General features: G+C 51.4%; 1 protein-coding gene across 1 annotated transcript; it reads right to left on the bottom strand.

Moving 5' to 3' along the window:
* Positions 1-22,781: 22,781 nt before the first annotated feature.
* LOC141026020 (uncharacterized) lies at positions 22,782-23,384 on the bottom strand. The gene has a single exon (XM_073501968.1). It carries the CDS (start codon positions 23,382-23,384, stop codon positions 22,782-22,784), a length of 603 nt encoding a protein of 200 aa, XP_073358069.1.
* Positions 23,385-24,085: the final 701 nt, after the last annotated feature.

The following is a 24,085-nucleotide window of genomic DNA, read 5'->3' as shown; positions in this document are numbered from 1 at the left end:
AGTTCCACATGCCTCTAATTTGGTGGCTAGCTCTACTTATATAGGCCCTGGTCCTCTTCCCAAATATCGAGCGGGAAGGGAGCCAACAACGGCGGGAAATTTGAAGGGGGACAGCTAGTACAAGCTATCCTGACAAAAGCGGTCTCCGCCTGCGAAAAGCCCTGGGGTGACGCCGTCTTGGGCTCCACGATGACCTCCGCCTGGCCGTCCTCCTAGTCTTTGTCTTGTTGCACCAATATGGCAACCTCTGCCTGATGCCTCGGTACTCTTCGCCTGCGCTGGCCTCCTTAGCATCGAAGAGGAAATAAGGACGCTGCGCGCACCGGCGCCCGCCTGGCACCCACCTGGTACCGTCCGTCATGGCTCACGGCACGAGAGCCTCGTGAGGTTTGCCTCGCCTTGATATCTCCACTCCTCGTGAGCCTGCCTGGCTAGGCCACTCCAGAGGAGGTCTTGCGTAATCCGCCTCGCGAGGCTTGGACCCTCGCGAGGGTCTTGGGTGTCTTCCTAATGAAGATGGGCCGTACGGCTTGCTGCTTAGCCACGCTGTGGGCTGCAGGCAGGCAAGTCTGGGGACCCTCGTTCCCAGAACGCCGACAATAGCCCCCGGGCTCAAGGTGCGCTCGGGCTTGGCTTCGCGGCGAAGCCAAGGGTCAAGTTCGGAGCACCGTGGGCCCCAAAAGCCTGCAACCTCGGTCGACGCGTGGCGATTGATTGGACTCGGGCGTCTCTGCTTCCCCACGCTGCCTCGGCAACTGCTTGCCCTGACAAAGGCTGGCACGGGCAGTTCTTTCCTTCATTGCTTCTTCCTTGTCTCGCTCCAGATCCCCTTTCTCGCTCTTTGCCGCCGCTATCTCCAGATCTGCTCCATCCTTGCTCTGCATCTGCCGCCCATGTCGCCGCGCAAGGTCAAGACTTCCGCAACACCAGCTTGGTATGAACCGGCCCTCGAGGCGCCCACCGTCACGGAGAAGAGCCTCGCCTCCATGCGCCTGCTGACAGCGGGCAACAACAATGAGTGGGGGAAGACGGAGCTCCGGCTCGCGTCCGACGAGCCAGAGCCTGAGGGGAGCACCTTCTTCCCCTTCTTCTCGAGCAGCATCGCCGTCGGGTTGGTTCCTCCCTTCTCTGATTTCTTTTATGAAGTCCTCGACCACTACGGGCTGCAGGCGTTGCATCTCCATCCCAACTCTGTCCTCCTCCTGTCCATCTTTGCCTACTACTCCGAGGCGTACCTGGGCGTTATGCCGTCCGTGGCGCTCCTTCACCATTTCTTCTTCCTCTGCGTTAGCGGCGAGCACACCTCCGGGTGTGCTAATTTCGTTGCGTGCGGCAAGGCCAACTCGATCTCGAGTACCGGGAAGAGGGCCGACAACATCCGATCCAAATGGTTCATGATGGATGCCCAGCGCGCCGACCCACGTCTGGCGTTGCCAACAGCGGCGCCCCCTCCCAACGGGGGGTGGCGCAAGGCGGAGCTTGTCGACGAGCGAGCATCGCTGGTGTTGGGGCAAATGATGACCGACCTGAGGCCGGGCAACGCGAGGGCGGCCAAGATAACGGGGGCGATGCTCCTGAGGGAGTTCTTGACGCTGCGGGTTGCCCCACTCCAGGCGCGCGCGCCCCCTCTGGGAGTTTGAAGAAGAGAAGAACAAGACCCGCCTAAGGCCAGGAGACCTGCCTGGCGATGAATTGGACGCCGTCCTGCGCCTCATAGTCGGGGACAACCAGGAGTACCCGCCTAGCGCTTTCGTTCCCCTGTTCCAACGCAGGGACCGGGAGGAATTTGTCGCCTCCAGGCTGACCTTTGACGCGCGCGGGCTGGTGCCGCCAACGCCTCCGGGAGTTCCTACGGCGCAGAAACCGGTGGAGGTGTCTTCTGGTGAGTCCCGCGGAGAGGGAGAAGAGGAGGAGGACTCGGAGAAGACCCTGGAGGAGGTGGGGGAGACTTCCCCCTTGAGCAAGGCCGAGAATCTCCGCGCCCATCCTGATGATGCCGAGGCCGACGCCTTCCAAGGGGAGAGAGAGCAACCCCTCATCCCGACGAAGGGTAGGTCGTCGCTGGTAGCCCGTGGTGCCGCCTCCATCCTGGCACCTCCTGGGGCTGGCTCCGGCTCTGCCTCTGCTCCGCCTGGTGCCGCCGGAGCCCGAACGCCTGCCCCTCAGGTCCCGAAGCTGTCGGGCTTCAAGCCTCTCAAGCGGTCAGTGGAATACTTCGTAGTGGATCGGTAACTGGCTTAAGCTTCGCCTTGCCCTTGCTTGTACTCGTCGTTTCCTTATACTCGCCCTTGGTTGATCAGGCCGACATCTTCAGCGAAGAAGAGGAAGGAAGACGCAGCGGCCGTGCCTCCTGCGGAGAAAGGAGGCAACAGCGCCCGCATCTCCCCGGCCCGATCGTCCTCACGAGGCCAAGAGGAGCCTCGCCGCGTGGAGTCGGTCCCCATGGCCCCATTGGCTCCGGAGGTGCCGGTACTTGGCGCGGCTGATGAGGTCCCAGCCGCTCCGGAACCGGCGGTCTCTCAAGCCCTAGTGATGATGTCGCTTCCTCCCACTGCTGCATCTCCACTCCCTGGTCCTTCTGCTCCTGCTGCCGTCTTGGAGCGTGCCCTTGCGGACATGACCTAGCTGCAGCGGATGTCCTGAGCGCGGACCCACGCCTGGTGGCCGGGCATCTGGAGCTGGCCTCTGGATGGCTTCACTCTGACCTGGCAGTTCGCGCGGTGCTGGGTCAGGCTGCTGCGGCTTCCGAGAAGGAGAAGCAAGGAGCCGCCAACGCTTCGGTCGATCGTGAGGCGGCGCTAATGGACGCCAAGGCCGCCAGTGATCACTGCCAAGTGCTGGAGGGCGAGCTGTAGAGCCTGCACGACAAGCACGCTGAAGAGGTGCGCTGCCGCCAAGCGAAGGAGGAGGAGATGAAGGCCCGAGAGGAAGCCCTCAAGAATCATGATGCAGAGTTGGCGGAGCTGGTGAAGAAGCAGGCCGCCAAGCGCAACCGGTTGGAGGAGCTGGAGCGGAAGATGAGGACGAGGGAGGCCGATCTTGACGCCAAGGCGCGAGTCCTGGCGGAAGACCGCGTGGCCTTTGCCGATCTCGAGAAGAGGTCTCGGAAGGCGCTGAAGACACTCTACGAGTACAGCCTGGAGAAGCCTCTAGACACCGACGAGGACGGCCCCGCCCAGCTGCTTCCTCTCGTGGTGAAGGCGCTTGAGGAGGTCGTTGATGGTCTCGGTCCCATGGCGGAGGCAGAAGCTCGCGTCCTGTCTTCAGCCGCGCTGACTCGCATCTTTAGCCACCTGCACCTTCGCGACCCCAACGCTTGCCTTGACGAGCTGCTGGAGCCTGTAGCTGAAGATCAGTCCGAGGCGGCTGCCACGGCTGTGCAGGATCAGGTGGGGGCCTTGCTGAGGAGGTTCCGCGGCTTTGTCTCCGCTCCTCTGTCCGGCGTCGTCGACCTTGCGGCTGGTGCTGAAGACAAAACCGATCACGAGGGAGCGCCTTCCGCTGGCGACGGTGACGTCTAGAGGTGACCCGTGGCCATTCTTCCCATTCCGTTCCTGCGACATTGTAACAGGCCTCGTGGAGGCGTTTAGACTTTTATTTGGTATTGTGAGGACAATATGCTTGTAATATTTGCTCCGAGATTTCGCGATTTCCTTCCAATTTGCTTTGCGTTCTGCGTCGGCAGAGCCCGGCCCTGCGCATACCTCAACCGCCATTGGACCGACCGGAGACTAGGACGGACCAAGCAGTGAGGGGCTACGTGACCAGTTAGGCTCCTGAGCCGCGATGCTCAGGAGTCCGCCTTGACGCGCAAACATCATATAGGGAGAGTTCGTGGGGGTAGATTAATGTTCTACGTCGGCAGGGCCCGGCCCCGCGCATGCCTCAACCGCCATTGGGCCGACCGAAGACCAGGACGGACCAAGGAGTGAGGGGCTACGTGGCCAGTTAGGCTCCTGAGTCGCGATGCTCAGGAGTCCCCCTTGACGTGCAAACAATTCCCATACCTGCCCTCGCCGAGGCCTCGAGAGGGGCGTGCGATGCCCAGGTCTGGGGACCTGGTTAGGTGGCGTGCGCTTGGGCGTGACTCGAGTGCAGCCCCCGTGCCCAGCCCCCATGCGTGGCTTTCCCGAGGGGAGGCGTTGCGGTAAGGCTGGGCGCTGAGCTCTAGGCTCCCTGAGGTTGGCACGACCGTGGGGTCGCCCTCAGTTGTTTATCACCAGCGCGGAGCATAGTGCTTCCACTTGTGCAGGGGCATAGCCGCTCCTCGGCAGTGTCGACAGCCAGCACGGAGCATGGTGCTTCCACTTGGGCGTGGGATGGGGGCCCTCCTCTGGGAGGAGCCCCCGGGGCGTGTACAGCCCCGACCTGACACGTGGCTTGCACGGCAGGGCTGCGAGGTGTATCTAGGCACTCGTGAGCCAGCGCGGGAATCACGAGGCCCTACCTCAAGGCGGGCTGCGCCTCGTCTTGAGTCTTGGTGACTGTGTGTTCCTGCAAGGCAGTTAGATGCAAGCACTCTACGTCCTCAGGTCCCGGCCCTCGAGCGAGCTCAGCCGCCGCTGGTATGCCAGGTCGCGATGCCGTGGTCAAGGCCAGGGGGTGAGGGCTGGAGAGCCAGTAAGAGCTCCTGAGTCGCGATGCTCAGGAGCCCCCCTTTTAACGTGCAAGCGAATTGCATGGGAAGAACAGGCCCGTGGCGGGCGGCAATCGAGCGGGCGATAGCCGCTGGCAGGTTAAGCATGAAGAGCAGATCAACTTGGATAAATGCAGGAAGATACACGCCACCGGGTCTGGCCCGAGCGGCTTGGGGATGATGCAGCCCGAGGGGCGCCCCCAGCAAGGTAAGCTAAGGACTTAAGCGAAAGGGATACATGCCACAGGGACGGACCCATGCGGCCTGGGAATAATGCACCACGAGGGGCGCTCCCAGCTTAAACGAACTTGGAAGATATCACCTGGTTCTGTAGACGAAGTAGAGTTGGTGCAGCTGAAGCCGCGTGTTGAAGGAATGACTCCTCATGAGCCACCGGGGCCCTGAGCCTCGGGAGGCTCTGGGGGTCAGGAGGTTCCCTGAAGGCCGTCTCCATCTCCTCCAGGACGGTGTGGAACCTGGCCTCCTGAGCCGCCAGGACTTATCGCATGTTGCGCTGATAGGTCCATGCCACGCCCGGCAAGCCGAAGGGCATGCGAACGTAGCTGTGTGGCGGGCCCTCGCAGCGGCCCTCACGCGATGGCCAGAAGCGCTCCTGAGATGCGGCCCTGTTGAGCCCTAGGATGTCGACGCAGACATGCAGCCCGGCATCCTCGCCTGGATGAGGAGCCGCGCCATGTGAGCGGCTGTGGCCGCGCATGACTCTTGCTTCTTGTAGTTCCTGGGTGGTATTGGTGATGAACTCCTGGGTGGTGGGCACTCCTTGCCCTGTGTTCTCCTGAGGGAAACGTGCCGCGAAGCACGCCTCCAAGTGGTGCCAAAGCACCTCCCTCGTGAGGTTGGCAAGGTCTGTGGCCCTCCAGAAGAGAGCCCCCGAGCCCTGCCCGAGGAGGGCGCCGGGTGCGCCTTCCTATGCGACAGAGGGAGGTGCCCCTGGAGCGGGCGCTGATCCTGACGAGGCTCCAGCTGCGTCGCCGCCCTTCTGGGATCCTGCTCGGCGCAGCTGCTTCTTCTTGGGGATGGCCTCCGGAGGGCCTTCACTTCTGCTGTCGGGGTCGTCGACTGCTACGGCTTGAAAGGCGCGCTCAAGGGAGCACACCGCATCCCTCTCTTCACACGGGACCGTGATGATTCCTCCGCTTCCTGGCATCTTGAGAACGTTGTAGCCATGATGAGTGACTGTCATGAACTTGGCCAGGGCTGGATACCCGAGGATGGCATTGTACGGCAGGCGGATGTGCGCGACATCGAAGTCAATGAGCTCGGTGCGATAGTTCTTGCGCTCCCCGAAGGTGACAGGCAGGCGGACCTGCCCTATCGGTGTGGTGGAACCGTCGGTCACTCCTGAGAAAGGCTTGGTTGGCTGGAGCTGCTCATATGGCACTTGGAGGTTGTCGAACGTGTCGACGGACAGGACGTTGAGCCCTGCGCTGCCATCGATGAGGGTCTTGGTGACTTGCACATTGCTGATGACTAGGGAGCACAACATAGGGAGGGCGCCAGCGGTGGCTACGCACTTGAGCTGGTCTGCCGAGTTGAAGGTGATGGCACATTGGGACCACCTGAGCGGGCGCGTGGCCTAGAGCTTGGGGAGCACCGCATTCACCTCGCGAGCGAACTGTTTGAAGATGCGCTGAGAGGCTGGGGCCTGGGCACCGCCCAAGATGCAGGCGATCGCACACGGCTCCTGGAAGCCCCCAGCCCCTTCGTCCTGGTGGTGGTCGTCGTTCCTCCTTGGCACCGGCAGCGGAGGAAGACCGGCGTTGCCCTGGGGGCGATCCTCACGAGGCTGGTCCCTCCAGGCGCCCTCGCGAGGTTGGTCCTGCCAGCGGTCCTCACGAGGCCGGTCGCGCCACTCCTGGCGCGGGCCACGATCGTCCCAGCGTCCGCCTCCGTGTCCTCCTCCGCGGCCGTAGCCCCGGTCGTTGCGCTCGGGGCGTCGACCGTAGCGTCCTTCCCATATGGCTCTGAGCTCTTGGCAGTCGCTGGTGTTGTGGGTGTTCAGGTTGTGGAAGGCGCAGAATGGTCGGCCGTTCTTGGACTACTCGGGCTGATCTCTGCCTCGCTTGGTGTCGGGCTCCGCTGTGAGCAACACTGCCTCTTTGCGCATCACGTCCTTGGCCTTGGCCTTCTTATCCTCCGCTCCTGTAGCTGGCAGCTCAAGGAGAGAGAGACGCCCCTCCTCTGCTCTTGCACACTTGATCGCCAGGTTGAACAGCTCCTGAGATGTGCAGAGCTCCTCGTGGATAGCGAGCTCTTCCTTCATCTTGACGTCACGGACGCCGTCTGAGAACGCGGAGATGATGGCTTCGTTCGTGACCTTGGGGATCTTGCCGCGGGTGTTGTTGAAGCGCTGGATGTACTTCTGGAGGGTCTCTCCTGGTTGTTGCTTGATGCGGTGTAGATCACCCACGGCCCGTGGGCGGTCGCGAGTGCCCTGGAAGTTGGCCACGAAGCGGTCGCGCATATCGTCCCAGGAGGAGATCGAGCCGTGCTGCAGGTTCAGGAGCCAGGAGCGGGCCCCATCCTTGAGAGCCATGGGAAACCAGTTCGCCATGACTTTTTCGTCGCCGTTGGCCGCTTCGATGCTCAGCTCGTAGAGCTCCAGGAACTCCGCGTGGTCGGCGGTGCCGTCGTAGCGAGGAGGCAGATCTGGTTTGAACTTGCCTGGCCAGGCGACGCTACGCAGCTCGGGGGTGAAGGCGCGGCAACCGGCCGTGGTCGCCGGGGCCCGTTTCTGAGGTGGAGCTTGGTCTTGGCGAGGTCCGCGCTGCGCCACTGCAGGCGGCACACGGTCTTGTCGAGGTGGCGCGGGGAGCGCCGGCGCAGCTTCTCACGGCCGCGGGATTTCTTGGCAGCTTCTTTCTTCACGCGCGGGCGCCGGGTGCGGTGGCTCATGCCGCGGAGGCGCGCGCCTTGGTGCCTAGGCACCGTCTTGGGGTTGAGGTGGTGGAGGCATGCCATGAGCCCCATCGCCCACGGCTGCTTGAGGGGGAGGCAGAGAGTGGGACGGCGCCGGAGAGCCCCCTGCGGCACGGACGAGCTCGGCGACGCGGTCGAGCCACTCCTCATAGATGTCGTCGACGGGGCAGTAACGCAGGAGCTCGTTCGCTGCGATGAGTGCGGCCTGTGCCTCCATGGGAGCGCGGTGCGCGTGAGACGAGGAACCGGCAGGGGTAAGCGATGGAGTAGCAGTGCGGCCGTCTTGCCGCACCGAAGGATGCAGCGAGGACGCTTGCTGCTCGTTCCCCGTCGAGCCGGTGGCAGCGTTGGCGGCGGGAGACGGAGAACGATGAGGTGGCCCACCTACGGGAGACGGAGACACGAGGTTTATACTGGTTCGAGCCACCATTGTGGTGTAATACCCTACTCCAGTGTGGTGGTGGTGGATTGCCTCTTAGGCTGATGATGAACAGTACAAGGGAAGAACAGCCTCCTGAGGTTGAGGTGTTCTTGTGCTTGTGAACTTGTGGCGTGAGGATTTGTCCAGTTCCACTTGCCTCTACTGTGGTGGCTAGCTCTACTTATATAGGCCCTGGTCCTCTTCCCAAATATCGAGCGGGAAGGGAGCCAACAACGGCGGGCAAATTTGAAGGGGGGCAGCTAGTACAAGCTATCCTGACAAAAGCGGTCTCCGCCCGCGAAAAGCCCTAGGGTGACGCCGTCTTGGGCTCCACGGTGAGGATTTGTCCAGTTCCACTTGCCTCTACTGTGGTGGCTAGCTCTACTTATATAGGCCCTAGTCCTCTTCCCAAATATCGAGCGAGAAGGGAGCCAACAACGGCGGGCAAATTTGAAGGGGGACAGCTAGTACAAGCTATCCTGACAAAAGCGGTCTCCGCCTGCGAAAAGCCCTGGGGTGACGCCGTCTTGGGCTCCATGATGACCTCCGCCTGGCCGTCCTCCTGTTCTTGGTCTCGTTGCACCAATATGGCAACCTTTGCCTGATGCCTCGGTACTCTTCGCCTGCGCTGGCCTCCTTAGCACCAAAGAGGAAATAAGGACGTTGCGCGCACCGGCGCCCGCCTGGCACCCGCCTGGTACCGTTCGTCATGGCTCACGTCACGAGAGCCTCGTGAGGTTTGCCTCGCCTTGATATCTCCGCTCCTCGTGAGCCTTCCTGGCTAGGCCACTCCAGAGGAGGTTTTGGGTCATTCGCCTCGCGAGGCTTGGACCCTCGCGAGGGTCTTGGGTGTCTTGCTGATGAAGATGGGCCATACGGCCTGCTGCTTAGCCATGCTGTGGGACGCAGGTAGGCAAGTCTGGGGACCCACGTTCCCAGAACGCCGATACTTTGAATTTTCCTTGGGTCACAACTGCGGCCTCAGCAGGACCTGCGAGTTTGCTTTGCACTTCTGCTTCCGATTGGAATTTCCTGCTCCGTTGTCCTAGGTGACTGGTTTGTTCTTGCCACTACGGAGTCGGTCTTCTTCTTCGCCGTTAGCGTACCGAATGGCTATTTCCATCATTCGGGCCAGGGTCATATCTCCTGTCTGACCGAATTTCAGGGTAAGCTCTCTGTACCGAATACCCTCCTTGAAGGCGCAAACTGCTTGGTGTTGTCACACATTTTCCACCGCATGATGAAGAGTGGTCCACCTCTGGATGTAATCTCTTAAGGTTTCATTCGGTTTCTGGGCACAATGTTGTAATTCAGTCAGCCCTGCAGATCATTTGCAAGTACTACCGGGAGCCAACTGATTCAACCAAGCTCTGGCTGATCCCTCCAACATGAGGGGGAGATGCTTCATGGCTACATCGTCATTGCCACCGCCAATCTGCACAGCCACTCGGTAATCCTCTAGCCAAGTGTCGGGCTTCAACTCACCGGTGAACTTGCTCACTCCCATCGCCAACCTGAAGTTGGGTGGAATCTCAGCAGCTCTGATGGCTCTGCTGAAACATTCAAGCCCAGACACGTGAACTCTGCTTCCACTCGGGTGATTCCTATCTTGACCTTCTCTGTGTGCCCGGTTTCTGTCGACCAGACCTTGTACAATAATTGACCTTGCATCAAACCTGGTCTCTCTTGGATCGATTGGCACCCTTCGCTCATCGCTATACGGGTGTTTGTCATCGTACTGCCGGGGCACATACTATCCGCCCCTCGGAGGCGGCGTTGGCACTCGACGGCGGTCATCCTGGCCGAGTCGATGGTCATACTGCTCGTGGTTCCAACCCGGGTACTGCTCTTGGTGGTGCCCACGACCCTCACGCTGCGGAGCCGAACATGGGCTGTGAGCCGACTGGACTGTGTCCACCACCACGGACCTGCTGTGGATCCTGTTGCCCGACTGAGAAATGGTTGTGTTTTGCTCACCTTCTGCCCGGAGCAGCGCTCGGATCTGCATCAAACCTCTTCGAGCCTCTGATTGGGACGGCTGAATCGACTTTGCTATATGGGCTGCAGCTATAAGATTCTAGATCGGAGTGCGGTATACCTGAGGTTCAAGCGGAAACAACTGTCGGTGTCGTCGACTTGATTCGGGGATCTGTCGTCGAGCGCGCTTGTCGAGTGAATGTTGGAGGTTCTCCAGACGCGCACGCTTAGCCAAAGTGGCCAGGCGTGCAGTCTCCAAGGCCCGAGCCTCAGAGGTCTCTCCGATGATGGGGCTCTGGAGCGCCTCCATGTTTCGATAATGCAGCTCATCCCTCTGCTCCGAAGTGAGGGCTTCGGGGTGATACTCGTCATGACCGCACAACGGACCGCGGCGACCATCGCCGCCGCCACTGCGATGGAAACTAGGCGCCTACACGGCGTGAAGACCATCAAGACCTCTACCGCCGGGTCGTTGCTCATGCACTCAAGACATAGTCTCTGCGGAACCAGTCCACAGGTCCAACAGTCCGTAGAGAGATTCGTCGGGCTCGATTGCCGTGACTTGAGGGGTGGCCGACTGGCGGGCCACCGCATGCTTCACCCACCGTTGAAGCCGCGATCGACCAGATCGCTTACAACGACGAGCAGTGGGGAGCGAGGATGTCGCGGTAGCCGACCGATACTGGGTCGACGGCTGCCGCAAAAGGACGCCACGAGGGCATGCACGAAAGTACGTCGCTCCGAGGACAGGGAGCGTCTCGACGTCGAGAGGAGTCACTTGGAGCCAAGCGGAGTCTCGGCGATGAAGACGAGCGCGCCAAGTCGGATCTCGCGGCCCAAAGCCAGACCACCGCCGGAAACCATGTTGATGGAGATCGGAAAAATTGCAACCTCACCGTAAGTCGCTAAGACACCTGCCCCAAGGTGGACGCCAACTGTCGTGGGAGTAAGTCTGACAGTAGAATAGTGTGTACGTAGGAGGAGGCAAGATCCTAGCTACGGCGAGGTTGTGTATGCAAGATTTATGAGTTCAGGCCCTTCTCGGAGGAAGTAACAGCCCTACGTCTCGATGCCCAAAGGCTTGGTCGACTAGATTATGCGTGAGAGTTATAGTGGGTGTGAACGCTTGTGCCAGTGGAGGGGGTGGCTTATATAGAGTGCGCCAGGACCCCAATATAGTGGGTGTGAACCCTTGCGCCGGTGGAGGGGGTGGCTTATATAGAGTGCGTCAGGACCCAGCCAGCCCACGTTACACAGGGTTCGATGTACATTAAGACAGGGCGTTACTGGTAACGCCGGTCATAAAGAGTTATAAATGATCTTTAAGACTACAGAGTGAATGCTTGACCGTTGCCATCCTGAGTGACGTTAGGCCTTATGTATTCCGAGTGGTTTCTTTTATGGTCGAGTGACTTCATCTTGGTCGAATGGAATTGGGATATCCGAGTTATCGGGTAGGTTGAGTGGATTGCACTCCTTGGTGAACTCAGTCGGTTTCTTCTGTTGTATTTTGGATGTCTTTGACTCTAGGGTAGTGTCCTTGGGTAGGGTGTATAGGCCAGGCCTATGACCCTACCCTAGGTACATGTCATCGTCAACCGGTTCTTACTGAACTGAAAGCAGAGGTGGATAAGATGAGACTGGATGATCTTGATTAGGGAAATGAATATATTGTTCTTATGAAGTTGAACTAGCTATGTGTTGTACTGTGCTGTTTTCATGTAGCTATCGTACTGTGATGGTATAATATATTTATGTGCCTGATATGAAACTGGCACACATTTGTTCGATATGAAATGTGAATTTGCGTAATACTGGAATTATTAATTGTAAACTAGTGAACCTGCTAAATGTGTCATGGACCATTGCAAACGGTTCTAGCAGTAAAAGCGCTTGTGATGGATAGCCAAATGCCACACAGTTTTCTTCATCAAATCGTGTGTGATGTAGTTGATAAAAGCAAATAGTTAATCAAGGCAGAGCGTGTGTGATAGTTACACCTTTCACACACGAGCCTACACATAAAACTGTGTGGGATGTAGATATGAACGGAAACGTTTTCCCTGGATTGACTGTGTGGGATGTACACAAGAACGGAAACATATTCCTTGGATTGACTGTGTGTGATATACATACCTACGAAAATGTTTTTCTGGGATTCACCGTCTGAGATGTACATACCTACAGAAATGTTTTTCTGGGATTCACCGTGTGGGATGTACGCACCTACAGAAATGTTTTTCTGGGATTCACCGTGTGGGATGTACATACCTACGGAAATGTTTTTCCGGGATTCACCGTGTGGGATGTACATACCGACGCGCACCAGTGTAATGCTTAAATAGAACAAACACTCTCAAAGTTATCACGGTTTTCGAACTATGGTGCTTTAAATGATGGAGTCCTGACTATGTACCCAAAGTCGAGATTTTTGCGGTACTATGTCCCTTTTACTCAAACATGGTGACCTCAGTCACTGCTCGTAGATTGCGTATATGGACCTTTCTTTACTTAATATTGTTGGGTTATTACTGCTCATCTTTGTATGGCCATAGATTAGTCAAGTTTTCATCCCTACAAACTCTAAATCTCCTTGGCTGAGCCTTTATCAAAATATCTTAGTTGGACCTTACAAAATCTTCCCCTGCTTGGGCTCTCTGTCTAGTGGCCGGACATCCGGCTCCTTAGCCGGACATCTGGGCCCTGGCAGGTTTTTGTTGCTAAAAATCCCATCGAGCACCACCAGTGGCTGGACATCCGGGCCTTAGTCGGACATCCGGGCCCTGGATTTTGCTCTGTGACCTCTATTCGCCCGATATCCGGGGTTGGACCTCGGATGTCCGTCCCGTCGCCCACAGATACACAAAACGAGGGAGGGCTCGGGATTTGGGGGGCAGTTCCCCATTCTCCCTTGCTCTCCCCATCTATCCTAAAGAGCTGCCACCGCCGGGCTGTGCTCCGGCGCTGCCCGGGCCATCTCCTCCATCCTCCGGCCCCGATCTTTTGCCCTCACCCTCATCTCCTCCCGATCTACGTTTCCATCCAATCCATTCTCTGGTTTGTGGTGTGAATCACTCGGGAAGGGCCGGTTCGGGTGTCAACTTGTGGATCGGCCGCCGGAGTTCTTCATGGCGCGTACCAAGCAACGCGGCCCTGCTCCTTCTTCCCGGGGTATGGTTGCTATCTAATCTTGCCTATCTCCTTGTTTGGCCCAACCATTCTAGGTTTTCGCTATCTCTCATGACAATTTTGATATTTATATCTTCTTATGAGATGCAATGTCACTTGCCTAGCCTAAATTCCTCTCTATCTACTTGGCTAAACAACTTAATCATGGGCATGCTAATGTTTTGATCTACCACTTTGCCTTGTCCTATGGTAATGTTCGAAAATGTTCACATCCCCAATGTTTAATTTGTTCTTATCCTTGTTCATACCTTTTTGACTCCTTCTCATCGGTATCGTTTACATGTACCTGTTTCAGTCGATCGTCGGCAAGGTTCAGCCGACTCTGAGGAACATGCTCGACCTAAGAAGAAGACTACCACCGGTCCCAAAAACAAGCGTCGGGCAGCATCTCCAACTCCGTCGGTTTCTGATCTGGACGATGCGGATTATGTTGGGGAGGAATAAGTGGATATTGCGCCAAGACGCTCTGTTGGTCACTCCAAGCCGGGCACTAGGAGGGCCCCTATGCCTCAAGTCCGTGGTCCTGCAATGCCCGTGGTCCATGGTCGTCGCATCTCAATGGAGCTTCCTTTCAGCGGGGACCGCCTCACACACGACTTCACCACCGTGGGGACTGGTCCATACCTTGGGTTCTGATGAGATACCAACCAATATGAGATGGTGGCTGATGCCGAGGATCCTCGTTTTCATACTCGCATGCAGCAAGATCTTTACTCTAGCTTTGTCCACGGTCGTTGACTTGCTCCTCGTAAATACCTGGATCTTTAGTTCATGCATGATCATCCTGCTATGTTCCCTGACAACACGGTCAAGATCATTGATGATATGACTCTAGTTCAAGCAATGACCTTCAAGTGTGATTGGAATGAAGCTGCCATCCTTCAGTTCTATGCCACCCGCTTCTTTGGGCAGACAACACTCTCACATGGATGACTGATGAAACTATGCTGAGCATCACCTATGACCATTTCGTTCAGATTTTGGGCTTCTCCGGTGTTGCATCACATCCATAGTACGGATCCTCACTATAGGCCCAAATGGATTGATGCTTGCATGTCTCTTCTTAAGCCTATCTCGGAGCTCACTCCAGAGGAACGTGCATATCCACCCAATGAGACATCCAATTTCCGGTCTCCCTACTACATTCTCTATCAGTGTGTGCTTCACACTCTCTATCCTAAGAAGGGAGATCGCTCAAGGGCTCGCAACTACTGCATTGATTTGATGGTCCGTATGCATGATGCACCTACTGAGCCTCTTGACACAGCCCACTATATTTGGCATGAGATCTGTCTCTCCAGTTTTCTTCAGACGTGCCAATTCCCTCATGCTCCATTCATTCAGGCAATAATTGATCACACTGCTCCATTTGAGGTTGCTAAGACCATTGTGCATTCCATTTGGAAGCCTCCTATTCATATGCGCATGGCCACTCCTGCACCGGCTGCTGCACCTCGACCGCCTCGGAAGTCTGCTGGTGGGTCTCATCCCACGGGTTCCTCCGTGCCTTCCTCCTCAACTGCTCCTCGTGGACGTCTTGCCTCGTTCTTGGGCAAGGCTTAGTCTGCTATCATGAAGGCAATCAGTTTCAACTGTCAGCAAAACTATGATGTTCAGAAGCGCCTTATCATCTCCAAGAACCAGCTCAAGCAGTGCCTTCGCGACCATGGGAGTCCTGTGAGTGATGACGATCCGATTCCCGCAGCTCCATCCTCTTCCACCTTCGGTTTCCCGTCTCGTGATGAGTATACCGAGTTCTTTGATGATAATGATGACATCTGCCAGGAGTGACAGAGTTCTTCTAGTTCTTCGCCCCTTTTTACTTGTTGCTATCAAAGGGGGAGACGTAGTATCTTAGTGTGGTCATGCTATATGTTGGCTATTTGTGTTAGCTATTATTCAAACTTTTTATGTATGCTGCATATGGTACTTGATCGCTGTGTGGCTATGAAATATTGTTATGGTTGTTTCACATGTGTTAATCATTTCATGCTCACAATGAGGGGGAGCTAAAGCAAATAGGAACATATATTGTATTATTTTTTCCTAAAAATAGTATTGATTCTTGGAATAAGTGCAAAGATGCTTTTATCTCTAAGTATTTTCCTCCCGCTAAGATCATCTCTCTTAGAAACGGTATTATGAATTTTAAGCAACTTGATCATGAACTTGTTGCACAAGCTTGGGAGAGGATGTAATTAATGATACGTAATTGTCCTACACATGGTTTGAATTTGTGGATGATCATACAAATTTTTTATGCCGGATTCAATTTTGCTTCTAGAAATCTTTTAAATTCGGCCGCGGGAGGCACTTTTATGGAAATCACTTTAGGAGAAGCTACTAAACTCCTACATAATATTATGGTTAATTATTCTCAATGGCACACTGAAAGATCTACTAATAAAAAAGTGCATGTGATAGAAGAAATTAATGTTTTGAGTGGAAAGATGGATGAACTTATGAAATTATTTGCTTGTAAAAATGTTTCTTCTGATCCTAATGACATGCCTTTGTCTACTTTGATTGAGAATAATAATGAATCTATGGATGTGAATTTTGTTGGTAGGAATAATTTTGGTAACAACGCATATAGAGGAAACTTTAATCCTAGGCCATACCCTAGTAACTCCTCCAATAATTATGGTAATTCCTACAACAATTCTTATGGAAATTTTAATAAGATGCCTTCTGAATTTGAGACTAGTGTTAAAGAATTTATGAATTCACAAAAGAATTTCAATGCTTTGCTTGAAGAAAAATTGCTTAAAGTTGATGAATTGGCTAGGAACGTTGATAGAATTTCTCTCGATGTTGATTCTTTGAAACTTAGATCTATTCCACCTAAGCATGATATCAATGAGTCTCTCAAAGCCATGAGAATTTCCATTGATGAGTGCAAAGAAAGAACCGCTAGGATGCGTGCTAAGAAAGATTGCTTTGTGAAAGCGTGTTCTTCTAATTTTTACGAAAATAAAGATGAAGATCTAAAAGTTATTGATGTGTCCCCTATTAAATCTATGTTTTGCAACATGAATCTTAATAATGATGGGACTGAATATGATCCACCTTTACCTAGAAGGCGTTCCAAAAATTCGGAGTCTTCAGATTTTGATGCAAAAATTGGTAAAAGTGGGATTGAAGAGATCAAAACTCTAGATATTAATGAACCCACTATTTTGGATTTCAAGGAATTTAATTATGATAATTGCTCTTTGATAGATTGTATCTCCTTGTTGCAATCCGTGCTAAATTCTCCACATGCTTATAGCCAACATAGAGCTTTTACTAAACATATCGTTGATGCTTTGATGCAATCTTATGAAGAAAAACTTGAGTTGGAAGTTTCTATCCCTAGGAAACTTTATGATGAGTGGGAACCTACTATTAAAATTAAAATTAAATATCATGAGTGCTATGCTTTATGTGATTTGCGTGCTAGTGTTTCCACGATCCCAAAAAGTTTGTGCGATTTGCTAGGTTTCCATGATTTTGATGATTGCTCTTTAAACCTGCACCTTGCGGATTCCACCATTAAGAAACCTATGGGAAGAATTAATGATGTTCTTATTATTGCAAATAGGAATTATGTGCCTGTAGATTTTATTGTTCTTGGTATAGATTGCAATCCTTCATGTCCTATTATTCTTGGTAGACCTTTCCTTAGAACGATCGGTGCAATTATTGATATGAAGGAAGGAAATATTAGATTCCAATTTCCGTTAAGGAAAGGCAAGGAACACTTTCCTAGAAAGAAAATAAAATTACCATATGAATCTATAATGAGAGCCACTTATGGATTGCCTACCAAAGATGGCAATACCAAGATCCATCCTTGCTATTATGCCTGGCTAGGGGCGTTAAACGATAGCGCTTGTTGGGAGGCAACCCAGTTTTATTTTTATTTTTTTGCTTTTTTCTTCTGTTTAGGAATAAATATTTGATCTAGCCTCTGGTTAGATGTGTTTCTATGTTTTAATTAGTGTTTGTGCCAAGTTTAACCTATAGGATCTTCTTGGATGATAGTTATTTGATCTTGCTGAAAATTCCAGAAACTTTCTGTTAACAAAAATAATTGTTAAAAATCACCAGAACGTGATAAAATATTGATTCCAATTGCTGCTGATCAATAAACAAATTGTCTAGGTCGTCCTATTTTGGCTGAATTTGTGGAGTTCCACAAGTTTGCATTAGTTACAGATTACTACAGACTGTTCTGTTTTTGACAGATTTTGTTTTTCGCGTGTTGTTTCCTTATTTTGATGAATCTATGGCTAGTAAAATAGTTTATAAACAATAGAGAAGTTGGAATACAGTAGGTTTAACACCAATTTAAATAAAGAATGAGTTCATTACAGTACCTTGAAGTGGTGTTTTGTTTTCTTTCGCTAACGGAGCTCACGAGATTTTCTGCTGAGTTTTGTGTTGTGAAGTTTTCAAGTTTTGGGTGAAAGATTTGATGGATTATGGAACAATGAGTGGCAAGAGCCTAAGCTTGGGGATGTCCATGGCACCCCAAGATAATCTAAGGACACCAAAAAGCCAAAGCTTAGGGATGCCCCAGAAGGCATCCCCTCTTTCGTCTACTTCCATCGGTAACTTTACTTGGAGCTATATTTTTATTCACCACATGATATGTGTTTTGCTAGGAGTGTCTTGTATGATTTGAGTCTTTGCTTTTTAGTTTACCACAATCATATTTGCTGTACACACCTTTTGAGAGAAACACACATGATTCGGAATTTATTTGAATACTCGATGCGCTTCACTTAAATCCTTTGAGCTATATAGTTTTTGCTCTAGTGCTTCACTTATATCTTTTAGAGCATGGCGGTGGTTTTGTTTTATAGAAACTATTATTCTCTCATGCTTCACTTATATTATTTTGAGAGTCTTAAACAGCATGGTAATTTGCTTAAATTGGGAAATTAATCATAATATGTTAGGTATTCAAGACTAGTAAAAAACTCTCTTATGAGTGTGTTGAATGCTAAGAGAAGTTTGATGCTTGATGATTGTTTTGAGATATGGAGGTAGTGATATTAAAGTTGTGCTAGTTGAGTAGTTGTGAATTTGAGAAATACTTGTGTTGAAGTTTGCAAGTCCCGTAGCATGCATGTATGGTAAACGTTATGTAACAAATTTGAAACATGAGGTGTTCTTTGATTGTCCTCGTTAGGAGTGGTGGTCGGGGATGAGCGATGGTCTTTTCCTACCAATCTATACCCCTAGGAGCATGCGCGTAGTGCTTGTTTTTTGATGACTTGTAGATTTTTGCAATAAGTATGTGAGTTCTTTATGACTAATGTTGTGTCCATGGATTATACGCACTCTTACCCTTCCATCATTGCTAGCCTCTTCGGTACCGTGCATTGCCCTTTCTCACATTGAGAGTTGGTGCAAACTTCGCCGGTGCATCCAAACCCCGTGATATGATACGCTCTTTCACACATAAACCTCCTTATATCTTCCTCACAACAGCCACCATACCTACCTATTATGGCATTTCCATAGCCATTCCGAGATATATTGCCATGCAACTTTCCACCGTTCCGTTTATTATGACACGCTCATCATTGTCATATTGCTTTGCATGATCATGTAGTTGACATTGTATTTGTGGCAAAGCCACCGTTCATAATTTTCATACATGTCACTCTTGATTCATTGCTATCCCGGTATACCGCTGAGGCATTCATATAGAGTCATACTTTGTTCTAGTATCGAGTTGTAATCATTGAGTTGTAAATAAATAGAAGTGTGATGATCATCATTCATAGAGCATTGTCCCAATAAAAAAAGAGAGAAAGGCCAAAAAAAGAGAAGGCCCTAAAAAAATTATATATATATATAAATAAAAAGGGACAATGCTACTATCCTTTTTTTCCACACTTGTGCTTCAAGGTAGCACCATGTTCTTCATGATAGAGAGTCTCTTGTTTTATCACTTTCATATACTAGTGGGAATTTTTCATTATAAAACATGGCCTGTATATTCCAACAATGGGCTTCCCCAAATGCCCAAGGTCTTCGTGAGCAAGCAAGTTGGATGCACACCCACTTAGTTTCTTTTGTTGAGCTTTCATGCATTTATAGCTCTAGTGCATCCGTTGCATGGCAATCCCTACTCCTTGCATTAACATCAATCGATGGGCCTCTCCATAGCTCATTGATTGGCCGCGTTGATGTGAGACTTTCTCCTTTTTTGTCTTCTCCACATAACCCCCATCATTATATTCTATTCCACCCATAGTGCTATATCCATGGCTCACGCTCATGTATTGCGTGAAGGTTGAAAAAAATTGAGATTACTAAAGTATGAAACAATTGCTTGACTTGTCATCGGGGTTGTGCATGATGAGAGCATTCTTGTGTGACGAAAATGGAGCATGACTAAACTATATGATTTTGTAGGGTTAAACTATCTTTGGCCATGTTATTTTGAGAGGACATAATTGCTTAGTTAGTATGCTTGAAGTATTATTACTTTTATGTCAATATTAAACTTTTATCTTGGATCTTTCGGATCTGAATATTCATACCACAATTAGGAGAATTACATTGAAATTATGCCAAGTAGCATTCCACATCAAAAATTCTGTTGTATCATTTACCTACTCGAGGACGAGCAGGAATTAAGCTTGGGGATGCTTCATACGTCTCCAACGTATCAATAATTTTTGATTGTTTCATGCTATATTATATTCTGTTTTGGACATTAATGGGCTTTATTATACACTTTTATATTATTTTTGGGACTAACCTATTAACCGGAGGCCCAGCCCAAATTTGCTGTTTTTTGCCTATTTCAGAGTTTCGCAGAAAAAGAATATCAAACGGAGTCCAAACGGAATGAAACCTTCGGGAACGTGATTTTCGGAACGAACGTGACCTAGAGGACTTGGACCCTACATCAAGACATCAACCAGGAGGCACGAGGTAGGGGGCGCGCCCTCCACCCTCGTGGGCCCCATGTTGCTCCACCGACGTACTTCTTCCTCCTATATATACCTACGTACCCACAAAATACTAGATACGGAGCCAAAAACCTAATTCCACCGCCACAACCTTCTGTACCTGTGAGATCCCATCTTGGGGCCTTTTCCGGAGCTCCGCCGGAGGGGGCATCGATCACGGAGGGCTTCTACATCAACACCATAGCCTCTCCGATGATGTGTGAGTAGTTTACCTCAGACCTTCGGGTCCATAGTTATTAGCTAGATGGCTTTTCTCTCTTTTTGGATCTCAATACAATGTTCTGCCCCTCTCTCGTGGAGATCTATTTGATGTAATCTTCTTTTGCGTTGTGTTTGTTGAGACTGATGAATTGTGGGTTTATGATCAAGTTTATCTATGAACAATATTTGAATCTTCTCTGAATTCTTTTATGTATGATTGCTTATGTTTGCAAGTCTCTTCGAATTATCAGTTTGGTTTGGCCTACTAGATTGATCTTTCTTGCAATGGGAGAAGTGCTTAGCTTTGGGTTCAATCTTGCGGTGTCCTTTCGCAATGACAGTAGGGGCAGCAAGGCACGTATTGTATTGTTTCCATCGAGGATAACAAGATGGGGTTTATATCATATTGCATGAGTTTATCCCTCTACATCATGTCATCTTACTTAAAGTGTTACTCTGTTCTTATGAACTTAATACTCTAGATGCATGCTGGATAGCGGTCGATGTGTGGAGTAATAGTAGTAGATGCAGACAGGAGTCGGTCTACTTGTCTCGGATGTGATGCCTATATACATGATCATACCTAGATATTCTCATAACTATGCTCAATTCTGTCAATTGCTCAACAGTAATTTGTTCACCCACCGTAATATTTATGCTCTTGAGAGAAGCCACTACTGAAACCTATGGCCCCGGGGTCTATTTTCCATCATATTAATCATCCAACACTTCGCTATTTTCATTGCCTTTTATTTTACTTTGCATCTTTATCATAAAAATACCAAAAATATTATCTTATCATATCTATCAGATCTCACTCTCGTAAGTGACCATGAAGGGATTGACAACCCCTTTATTGCGTTGGTTGTGAGGATTTATTTGTTTGTGTAGGTGCGAGGGACTCGTGCGTGGCCTCCTACTGGATTGATACCTTGGTTATCAAAAACTGAGGGAAATACTTACGCTACTTTGCTACATCACCCTTTCCTCTTCAAGGGAAAACCAACGCAGTGCTCAAGAGGTAGCACAAATGCATTTGATACGCAATAGCACTGCTTACTTGAATCTAGCGAACTGCATTGTCGTATTAAAACAAACTACGGAATGCGTGGACTTTGTTTGTTTTTTTATTTTCTAGTTATTGTTTATTTTTTATTGGGCCGTGGTTTTTCGTGGTATATGGGAATCTTTTTTAGGTGCGAGGGAACTGGAGTTGTGTGCTAGTTGTGGGCCGCGGGGCTTGTTGGTTTTGGGCTGTGAGAATGTGCTGCGTCCGTTGGGGTGTAAGACGCATTCGGCCCAAGTCGGCTTGTACGGGTGGTTTGCTATTGCGCTGTGCGTGAGCGGGAATGTTTAGTCCCACCTCGCCCGCGGAAAGCGCGCACGACCTCTTTATAAGCGCTGGCGAGGCAACCGTATTGAACTCCTCTGTTACTTATTTGGGCGCTTATACACGGCGCTCGCTGCTCTATCCTCTCTGACCTGTCGGCCCATGTGTACCCGGCCCCATGCATCGTGGCTCAAAACGACTCTACTACTATGGGCGGAGACCTACTACGAGCCTGGCTGGGGCCGGTTGCACCTGGGTGGTAATTTTTTTTAATATTTTCCCTCTCATGTATTTTTTCAAATATAGGGCATGCACTGCTTAGTAAATCATCTTACACTGCATTCATGAAGTTTGTGTACTAGATGTGCACACATTCCGCACTACATATGCAGGTGAATTTTTGTGCACTGCATGCTGGTGGCATTTTTCTTTATAGTTTTTCCTCTTACATATTCTTTTTCTAGCGTATGGGTGTGCACTGCTTTGTTGGGTATGTGTACACTGCATCCGTTAGAGTCCTGTATTGCAGGTGTATTTTCCCTCTCACGTGTTTTTTCAAATATAGGGGTGTGCACTGCTTAGTAACTCATCTTGCACTGCATTCATCAGGTTTGTGTAGTGCATGTGAACACATTCTACACTACTTATGCAGGTGCATTTTTGTGCACTGCATGCTGGTCGCATTTTCTTTTCGTGTTTTTCCTCTTACGTATTCTTTTTCTAGCGTACGGGTGTGCACTGCTTTGTTGGGTATGTGTGCACTGCATTCCTCACAGTCCTGTACTCTAGGTGTACACATTTTGCACTGCATGCATCCTATTTGCGCACTGCATCTTCGTCCGTTTTTATGCACTGCTCGATTCACATAATTTATGTGCACTACATTATGTTCTAATGTTGAACTCTAGTTTTGTAACTGAAATAAAGTTCTTCATAACATAATCAAAGTTCATATACAAGCCATTCTGTATGACAAGCAAACTAAGTTTAGCAAAAGCAAATGATCACAAGCAAACTAACGATACATAAGCAAACAACAGAAAGCAAATTTGATGATAAATCTAAAACGACGCAAGCAATGTTGGATCTTGGCCTGCACCGTCTGCTTCTTCACCAGGTAGCATCTCCCCAGCTACTCCTGGCGCGCTTATTAGGGGGCTCCTCCTTCTCCAGCTTTGCACGGCGTAGCCCGTCCTGGGTGAGGGTGACATGGTTCCATATCTCGTGTGCTGTGTAGGTGTCCTTTGCCGCGTACTCAATGTGCCTCATGGTCAGAGGCAGGGTGGCCCAACGGCTGTGTTCTTTGTTGCTGATCTTCTTCTTCATGTTGTTGTAGTAGTCGTTGATGAGCATGCCTGCAACGTCTGCAAGGGAGTCCAACTCCTTTGTGGCCTTGGGCACCCTCCATTCCTTCTGGATGTCGACGAAGTTACCAACCTCCAGATTGACGCGCTCGAGCCTCGTTTTGTCGCCGCCGATGGAGAAGCCAGCAAACGTGTACCTGGGGTCGGCGAGGAAGTTGTCGAAGACGGTGCACCTTTCAGCGGCGCTCACATGGAAGAGCAGCACCGGCTGAGTCTTGCCGACGGAGAGTTGGACGAGGGTGGGTTTCTGCATCGCGTCAGGCTTATTGTTGCACTCGAGATCAATCCCAACGATCTTGTGGTGCTGGAGCCTGAGGTGGCACCCGTACTGCTCGAGGGAGGTCGCCATATGCTTCTTGTCGTTGGTGTGTGTCGATGTTCTGGGAACGGGGGTCCCCAGACTTGCCTGCCTGCGGCCCGCGGCGTGGCTCTGCAAGTGGGCCTGTACGACCCATCTTGACCAACAAGCATTCAAGACCCTCGCGAGGGGCCAAGCCTCGTGAGGCGGACGACACAAGACCTCCTTAGGAGCGGCCTCACGAGGTTGGCTCGCGAGGGGCGGAGAGATCAAGGCAAGGCAAACCTCGCGAGGTTCTCGTGGCATGAGCCATGATGACCAAGACCAGGCGGGCGCCAGGCGGGCGCCAGCGTACACAGAGTCCTTGTTTCCTCTTTGGTGCTAAGGAGGCAAGCGCAGGCACGGAGTACCGAGGCATCAAGCAAAGGTTTCCATATCAGTGCAGCGAGACCAAGACCAGCAAGACGGAGGTCACCGTGGAGCCCAAGGCGGCGTCACCGCCAGAGCCTTTGGCAGGCGAAGACTACTTTTGTTAGGATAAGCTGTACCAGTTGTCCCCTTTCAAATTGGTCGTTGTTGGCTCCCTTCCCGCTCAATATTTGGGAAGAGGACCAGGGCCCTATAAATAGGACTAGCGACCACAGTAGGAGGGGCGGGGCCTCAGGCATCTGATCTTGAGCCAATCCCTACCCACACACCGAGCACAAGAACACCTCAACCTCAGGAGGCTGTTCTTCCCCTTGTAACTGTCC

The sequence above is a fragment of the Aegilops tauschii genome, chromosome 6 (genome assembly GCF_002575655.3).
Source record: "Aegilops tauschii subsp. strangulata cultivar AL8/78 chromosome 6, Aet v6.0, whole genome shotgun sequence".
In the NCBI taxonomy this organism is placed as follows: domain Eukaryota; kingdom Viridiplantae; phylum Streptophyta; class Magnoliopsida; order Poales; family Poaceae; genus Aegilops; species Aegilops tauschii.
Note: the sequence above shows the minus strand (reverse complement) of the source record. Positions and strands in the feature narration are given on the sequence as shown.